General features: G+C 57.5%; 1 protein-coding gene across 1 annotated transcript in view; it reads left to right on the forward strand.

Moving 5' to 3' along the window:
* Positions 1 to 8,806, forward strand: part of LOC140398893 (catechol O-methyltransferase A-like) — a 250,091-nt gene that overhangs the window by 241,032 nt on the left and 253 nt on the right. Inside the window, exons 4-5 of the mRNA XM_072487849.1 lie at positions 1,794 to 1,925; positions 8,795 to 8,806. The exon at positions 8,795 to 8,806 is cut by the window's right edge and continues 253 nt beyond it. Coding sequence (XP_072343950.1) covers positions 1,794 to 1,925; positions 8,795 to 8,806 — 144 coding nt within the window. The remainder of the gene's footprint in view (positions 1 to 1,793; positions 1,926 to 8,794) is intronic.

The following is an 8,806-nucleotide window of genomic DNA, read 5'->3' on the forward strand; positions in this document are numbered from 1 at the left end:
GGTTACAGAGCTGGGGAGGGTTGTAGGGGCTGGAGGAGGTTACAGAGATAGGGAGGATGTAGGTTACTGGAGGAGGTTACAGAGATAGGGAGGGGGGTAAGGGCTGGAGGAGGTGACAGAGATAGGGAGGGGTGTAGGGGCTGGAGGAGGTTACAGAGATAGGGAGGGGTGTAGGGGCTGGAGGAGGTGACAGGGATAGGGAGGGGTGTAGGGGCTAGAGGAGGTTACAGAGATAGTGAGGGTTGTAGGGGCTGGAGGGGGTTACAGTGGTAGGGAGGGGTGTAGGGGCTGGAGGAGGTGACAGGGATAGGGAGGGGTGTAGGGTCTGGAGGAGGTTACAGAAATAGGGAGGGTTGTAGGGGCTCGAGGAGGTTACAGAGATAGGGAGGAGTGTCGGGGCTGGAGGAGGTTACAGAGAGAGGGAGGGTTGTAGGGGCTAGAGGAGGTTACAGAGATAGGGATGGTTGTAGGGGACTGGAGGAGGTAACAGAGATAGGGAGGGTTCCAGGACACTGGAGGGGGTTATAGAGATCGGGAGGGGCCAATGTAATAATCTGATGTGTGATGAAGGAGTGATTCCTGCACAGTCGAATAGTCCATAAGACTATAAGACATCGGAGCGGAAGTAAGGCCATTCAGCCCATCGAGGCCACTCCACCATTCAATCATGACTGATTTCAACTCCATTTACCCGCTCTCTCTCCATAGCCCTTAATTCCTCGAGAAATCAAGAATTTATCAACTTCTGTCTTAAAGACACTCAACGTCCCGGCCTCCACCGCCCTCTGTGGCAATGAATTCCACAGACCCACCACTCTCTGGCTGAAGAAATTTCTCCTTATCTCTGTTCTAAAGTGACTCCCTTTTATTCTAAGGCTGTGCCCCCGGGTCCTAGTCTGCCCTGCTAATGGAAACAACTTCCCTACATCCACCCTATCTAAGCCATTCATTAGCTTGTAAGTTTCTATTAGATCTCCCCTCAACCTCCTAAACTCCAATGAATATAATCCCAGGATCCTCAGACGTTCATCGTATGTTAGGCCTACCATTCCTGGGATCATCCGTGTGAATCTCCGCTGGACCCGCTCCAGTGCCAGTATGTCCTTCCTGAGGTGTGGGGCCCAAAATTGCTCACAGTATTCTAAATGGGGCCTAACTAGTGCTTTATAAAGCTTCAGAAGTACATCCCTGCTTTTATATTCCAAGCCTCTTGAGATGAATGACAACATTGCATTTGCTTTCTTAATTACGGACTCAACCTGCAAGTTTACCTTTAGAGAATCCTGGACTAGGACTCCCAAGTCCCTTTGCACTTCAGCATTATGAATTTTGTCACCGTTTAGAAAATAGTCCATGCCTCTATTCTTTTTTCCAAAGTGCAAGACCTCGCACTTGCCCACGTTGAATTTCATCAGCCATTTCTTGGACCACTCTCCTAAACTGTCTAAATCTTTCTGCAGCCTCCCCACCTCCTCCATACTACCTGCCCCACCACCTATCTTTGTATCATCGACAAACTTAGCCAGAATGCCCCCAGTTCCGACATCTAGATCGTTAATATATAAAGAGAACAGCTGTGGCCCCAACACTGAACCCTGCGGGACACCACTCGTCACCGGTTGCCATTCTGAAATAGTCTCCGGAGATTGAGCGGAGCGCAGAGAGCAGGACCAGAGTCAAGGTGCGGGGCCCCCGTGCCCCTATGAGGCTAGAAGAGGAAACAGCAACTAAATCTGCCTCCCCCCGTCACAAAACAGAGTCGCTAATAAATCACATTGTCAATTGCACCTCAGGTGGAGGTTCTGAGGGGTTTGGCTTCGGAGCTGATTCCGGAGCTCAGGAAGAAGTTTGACGTTGACAAACTGGATTTTGTTTTCATCGATCATTGCAAGGAGAGTTACAGACCCGACATCGAACAGCTGGAGGTAACATCAATCTCAAATCAGAGGGAGCGCCGCACTGTCAGAGGGTCAGTACTGAGGGAGCGCCGCACTGTCAGAGGGTCAGTACTGAGGGAGTGCCGCACTGTCAGAGGGTCAGTACTGAGGGAGCTCCGCACTGTCAGAGGGTCAGTACTGAGGGAGCGCTGCACTGTCAGAAGGTCAGTACTGAGGGAGTGCTGCACTGTCAGAGGGTCAGTACTGAGGGAGTGCCGCACTGTCAGGGTCAGTACTGAGGGAGTGCTGCACTGTCAGAGGGTCAGTACTGAGGGAGTGCCGCACTGTCAGAGGGTCAGTACTGAGGGAGTGCCGCACTGTCAGAGGGTCAGTACTGAGGGAGTGCTGCACTGTCGGAGGGTCAGTGCTGAGGGAGTGCCGCACTGTCAGAGGGTCAGTACTGAGGGAGCTCCGCACTGTCAGAGGGTCAGTACTGAGGGAGCTCCGCACTGTCAGAGGGTCAGTACTGAGGGAGCTCCGCACTGTCAGAGGGTCAGTACTGAGGGAGTGCCGCACTGTCAGAGAGTCAGTACTGAGGGAGTGCCGCACTGTCAGAGGGTCAGTACTGAGGGAGTGCCGCACTGTCAGAGGGTCAGTACTGAGGGAGCTCCGCACTGTCAGAGGGTCAGTACTGAGGGAGCGCCGCACTGTCAGAGGGTCAGTACTGAGGGAGTGCCGCACTGTCAGAGGGTCAGTACTGAGGGAGCTCCGCACTGTCAGAGGGTCAGTACTGAGGGAGCGCTGCACTGTCAGAAGGTCAGTACTGAGGGAGTGCTGCACTGTCAGAGGGTCAGTACTGAGGGAGTGCCGCACTGTCAGAGGGTCAGTACTGAGGGAGTGCTGCACTGTCAGAGGGTCAGTACTGAGGGAGTGCCGCACTGTCAGAGGGTCAGTACTGAGGGAGTGCCGCACTGTCAGAGGGTCAGTACTGAGGGAGTGCTGCACTGTCGGAGGGTCAGTGCTGAGGGAGTGCCGCACTGTCAGAGGGTCAGTACTGAGGGAGCTCCGCACTGTCAGAGGGTCAGTACTGAGGGAGCTCCGCACTGTCAGAGGGTCAGTACTGAGGGAGCTCCGCACTGTCAGAGGGTCAGTACTGAGGGAGTGCCGCACTGTCAGAGAGTCAGTACTGAGGGAGTGCCGCACTGTCAGAGGGTCAGTACTGAGGGAGTGCCGCACTGTCAGAGGGTCAGTACTGAGGGAGTGCTGCACTGTCAGAGTGTCAGTACTGAGGGAGTGCCGCACTGTCAGAGGGTCAGTACTGAGGGAGTGCCGCACTGTCAGAGGGTCAGTACTGAGGGAGCTCCGCACTGTCAGAGGGTCAGTACTGAGGGAGTGCCGCACTGTCAGAGGGTCAGTACTGAGGGAGTGCCGCACTGTCAGAGGGTCAGTACTGAGGGAGTGCTGCACTGTCGGAGGGTCAGTGCTGAGGGAGTGCCGCACTGTCAGAGGGTCAGTACTGAGGGAGCTCCGCACTGTCAGAGGGTCAGCACTGAGGGAGCTCCGCACTGTCAGAGGGTCAGTACTGAGGGAGTGCCGCACTGTCAGAGGGTCAGTGCTGAGGGAGTGCCGCACTGTCAGAGGGTCAGTACTGAGGGAGCTCCGCACTGTCAGAGGGTCAGTACTGAGGGAGTGCCGCACTGTCAGAGTGTCAGTACTGAGGGAGTGCAGCACTGTCAGAGGGTCAGTACTGAGGGAGCGGCGCACTGTCAGAGGGTCAGTACTGAGGGAGTGCCGCACTGTCAGAGGGTCAGTACTGAGGCAGTGCCGCACTGTCAGAGGGTCAGCACTGAGGGAGTGCCGCACTGTCAGAGGGTCAGTACTGAGGGAGTGCTGCACGATTACAGGGTCAGTACCGAGGGAGCACCGCACTGTCAGAGAGTTAGTACTGAGGGAGTGCCGCACTGTCAGAGGGTCAGTACTGAGGGAGTGCTGCACTGTCGGGAGTCAGTACTGAGGGAGCGCTGCACTGTCAGAGGCTCAGTACTGAGGGAGTGCCGCACTGTCAGAGGGTGAGTACTGAGGGAGTGCTGCACTGTCAGAGGCTCAGTACTGAGCGAGTGCCAGACTGTCAGAGGGTCAGTACTGAGGGAGTGCTGCACTGTCAGATGGTCAGTACTGAGGGAGAGCTGCACTGTCAGATGGTCAGTACTGAGGGAGTGCTGCACAGTCAGATGGTCCGTACTGAGGGAGTGCTGCACTGTCGGGGGTCAGTACTGAGGGAGCGCTGCACTGTCAGAGGGTCAGTACTGAGGGAGTGCCGCACTGTCAGAGGGTTAGTACTGAGGGAGTGCTGCACTGTCACAGGGTCAGTACCGAGGGAGTGCCGCACTGTCAGAGAGTTAGTACTGAGGGAGTGCCGCACTGTTAGAGGGTCAGTACTGAGGGAGTGCTGCACTGTCAGAGGATCAGTACTGAGCCTGCGCCGCACTGTCAGAGGGTCAGTACTGAGGGAGTGCCGCACTGTCAGAGGGTCAGTACTGAGGGAGCGCCGCACTGTCAGAGGGTCAGTACTGAGGGAGTGCCGCACTGTCAGGGGGTCGGTACTGAGGGAGCGCCGCACTGTCAGAGGGTCAGTACTGAGGGAGTGCCGCACTGTCAGAGGGTCAGTACTGAGGGAGTGCCGCACTGTCAGAGGGTCAGTACTGTGGGAGTGCTGCACTGTCAGAGGGTCCGTACTGAGGGAGCGCTGCACTGTCAGAGGGTCAGTACTGAGGGAGTTCTGCACTGTCAGAGGGTCAGTGCTGAGGGAGTGCTGCACTTTAGAGGGTCAGTACTGAGGGAGCGCCGCACTGTCAGAGGGTTAGTACTGAGGGAGCGCCGCACTATCAGAGGGTCAGTACTGAGGGAGCGCCGCACTGTCAGAGGGTCAGTACTGAGGGAGTGCCGCACTGTCAGAGGGTCAGTACTGAGGGAGTGCCGCACTGTCAGAGGGTCAGTACTGAGGGAGTGCCGCACTGTCAGAGGGTCAGTACTGAGGGAGTGCCGCACTGTCAGAGGGTCAGTACTGAGGGAGCGCCGCACTGTCAGAGGGTCAGTACTGAGGGAGTGCCGCACTGTCAGAGGGTCAGTACTGAGGGAGCGCCGCACTGTCAGAGGGTCAGTACTGAGGGAGCGCCGCACTGTCAGAGGGTCAGTACTGAGGGCGTGCCGCACTGTCAGAGGGTCAGTACTGAGGGAGTGCTGCACTGTCAGAGAGTTAGTACTGAGGGAGTGCTGCACTGTCAGAGGGTCAGTACCGAGGGAGCACCGCACTGTCAGACAGTAAGTACTGAGGGAGTGCCGCACTGTCAGAGGGTCAGTACTGCGGGAGTGCTGCACTGTCACAGGGTCAGTACCGAGGGAGCACCGCACTGTCAGACAGTAAGTACTGAGGGAGTGCCGCACTGTCAGAGGGTCAGTCCTGAGGGAGTGCTGCACAGTCAGAGGGTCAGTACTGAGGGAGTGCTGCACTGTCAGAGGGTCAATACTGAGGGAGCGCCACACTGTCAGAGGGTCAGTACTGAGGGAGTGCCGTACTGTCAGAGGGTCAGTACTGAGGGAGTGCTGCACTGTCAGAGGGTCAGTACTGAGGGAGTTCTGCACTGTCAGAAGGTCAGTTCTGAGGGAGTGCCGCACTGTCAGAGGGTCAGTACTGAGGGAGTGCCGCACTGTCAGAGGGTCAGTACTGAGGGATGGCCGCACTGTCAGAGGGTCAGTACTGAGGGAGTGCTGCACTGTCAGAGGGTCAGTACTGAGGGAGTGCCGCACTGTCAGAGGGTCAGTGCTGAGGGAGTGCCGCACTGTCAGAGGGTCAGTACTGAGGGAGTGCCGCACTGTCAGAGGGTCAGTACTGAGGGAGTGCCGCACTGTCAGAGGGTCAGTACTGAGGGAGCGCCGCACTGTCAGAGGGTCAGTACTGAGGGAGTGCCGCACTGTCAGAGGGTCAGTACTGAGGAAGCGCCGCACTGTCAGAGGGTCAGTACTGAGGGCGTGCCGCACTGTCAGAGGGTCAGTACTGAGGGAGTGCTGCACTGTCAGAGAGTTAATACTGAGGGAGTGCTGCACTGTCACAGGGTCAGTACCGAGGGAGCACCGCACTGTCAGAGAGTAAGTACTGAGGGAGTGCCGCACTGTCAGAGGGTCAGTACTGCGGGAGCGCCGCACTGTCAGAGGGTCAGTACTGAGGGAGTGCCGCACTGTCAGAGGGTCAGTACTGAGGGAGTGCCGCACTGTCAGAGGGTCAGTCCTGCGGGAGTGCTGCACAGTCAGAGGGTCAGTACTGAGGGAGCGCCGCACTGTCAGAGGGTCAATACTGAGGGAGTGCTGCACTGTCAGATGGTCAGTACTGAGGGAGTGCCGTACTGTCAGAGGGTTAGTACTGAGGGAGTGCGCACTGTCAGAGGGTCAGTACTGAGGGAGTGCCGCACTGTCAGAGGGTCAGTACTGAGGGAGTGCCGCACTGTCAGAGGGTCAGTACTGAGGGAGGGCCGCACTCTCAGAGGGTCAGTACTGAGGGAGTGCCGCACTGTCAGAGGGTCAGTACTGAGGGAGGGCCGCACTCTCAGAGGGTCAGTACTGAGGGAGTGCCGCACTGTCAGAGAGTCAGTACTGAGGGAGAGCTGCACTGTCAGAGGGTCAGTGCTGAGGGAGTGCCGCACTGTCAGAGGGTCAGTCCTGAGGGAGTGCCGCACTGTCAGATGGTCAGTACTGAGGGAGTGCCGCACTGTCAGAGGGTCAGTACTGAGGGAGTGCCGCACTGTCAGAGGGTCAGTACTGAGGGAGTGCCGCACTGTCAGAGGGTCAGTACTGAGGGAGTGCCGCACTGTCAGAGGGTCAGTACTGAGGGAGTGCCGCACTGTCAGAGGGTCAGTACTGAGGGAGTGCCGCACTGTCAGAGGGTCAGTACTGAGGGAGTGCCGCACTGTCAGAGGGTCAGTGCTGAGGGAGTGCCGCACTGTCAGAGGGTCAGTGCTGAGGGAGCGCCGCACTGTCAGAGGGTCAGTACTGAGGGAGTGCCGCACTGTCAGAGGGTCAGTGCTGAGGCAGTGCCGCACTGTCAGAGGGTCAGTACTGAGGGAGTGCCGCACTGTCAGAGGGTCAGTGCTGAGGGAGCGCCGCACTGTCAGAGGGTCAGTACTGAGGGAGTGCCGCACTGTCAGAGGGTCAGTACTGAGGGAGTGCCGCACTGTCAGAGGGTCAGTACTGAGGGAGCACCGCACTGTCAGCGGGTCAGTACTGAGGAGCGCCGCATTGTCAGAGGGTCAGTACTGAGGGAGTGCCGCACTGTCAGAGGGTCAGTACTGAGGGAGCGCTGCACTGTCAGAGGGTCAGTACTGAGGGAGTGCCGCACTGTCAGAGGGTCAGTACTGAGGGAGTGCGGCACTGTCAGAGGGTCAGTACTGAGGGAGCGCCGCACTGTCAGAGGGTCAGTACTGAGGGAGTGCCGCACTGTCAGAGGGTCAGTACTGAGGGAGTGCTGCACTGTCAGAGGGTCAGTACTGAGGGAGTGCTGCACTGTTGGAAGGTCAGTACTGAGGGAGTGCCGCACTGTCAGAGGGTCAGTACTGAGGGAGTGCCGCACTGTCAGAGGGTCAGTACTGAGGGAGTGCCTCACTGTCAGAGGGTCAGTACTGAGGGAGTGCCGCACTGTCAGAGGGTCAGTACTGAGGGAGTGCCGCACTGTCAGAGGGTCAGTACTGAGGGAGTGCTGCACTGTCAGAGGGTCAGTACTGAGGGAGTGCTGCACTGTCAGAGGGTCAGTACTGAGGGAGCGCTGCACTGTCAGAGGGTCAGTACTGAGGGAGCGCCGCACTGTGGGAAGTGCGGTATTTCTGTACGAGATGATTAACCCATGCCCTGCCAGCCTCTATCCCTCAGGTGTAAATGATGCCATGGGCACTATTGACTTATTGCTACTTGTGGGAACTTGCTGAGCCGCGTTTGTCCGCCGCGGTTTCTACATTCGGACAGCGAGTCCCTTCGCCGAGTGCGATCTGCCTTCGCCATACCCCCAGATTCCTCTTGGCCGCTGAGGTGACCAATTGTCAGCCGTCCTGCATCGAGTGCGTTTCCTCGCTGCGTGTGTGTGCCTCGAGCTGACTGTCCCAGTGTGAGCTCCCCACGTGCAGGCCACCCTCAGCGGCTGGCAATGTCAGGAGATCTTTAGAGCACAGTAAGAGGCCGTTCAGCCCACCCTGTGTGCCCCGGCCATCAAACACCTATCCCACTCTAATGCCATTTTCCAGCACTTTGACCGTCGCAGTATACGCTCCGGCGTTTCGAGAGCTCATCTAAACACTTGTTAATTGTTGTTGGAGTTCTCGCCTCTCCCACCCTTTCAGGCAGCGAGGTCCTGACTCCCAGCACCCTCTGGGTGAAAGTGTTTGTCCTCAAGCCCCCCCTGAATCTCCCGCCCCTTACCTCAAATCCACGCCCCCTGGTTGTTGAGCCTCCGCTAAGGGGAAATGTTCCTCCCTGTCCACCCTATCCATGTCTCTCATAATTTTGTCCACCTCAATCAGGTCCCCCCTCAGCCTCCTGTGCTCTAAGGACAACAACCCCAGCCTAACCAGCCTCTCTTCACAGCTGAACCGCTCGAGCCCCGGCAACATCCTGGTGAATCTCCTCTGCACCCCCTCCAGCGCAATCACATCCTTCCTATAGAGTGGCGACGAGAACTACGCCTAACCAGGGTTTTATGCAGCTCCATCTTAACCTCCCTGCTGTTGTACTCTATGCCTCGGTTATTGAAGTCAGCATCGTAGGGCAGGGGGGGGGGGGGGGAGTGGGGGGGGAGGGGAGAGAGGGGGGAGATTTTGTCCTTGTTAATTGTGGCTCTGACCCTAACTCTCGTTCTCCTCCCTCCCTCCCCACTGCAGAGTTGTGGCCTG

Source organism: Scyliorhinus torazame, chromosome 22 (genome assembly GCF_047496885.1).
Source record: "Scyliorhinus torazame isolate Kashiwa2021f chromosome 22, sScyTor2.1, whole genome shotgun sequence".
NCBI lineage: Eukaryota > Metazoa > Chordata > Chondrichthyes > Carcharhiniformes > Scyliorhinidae > Scyliorhinus > Scyliorhinus torazame.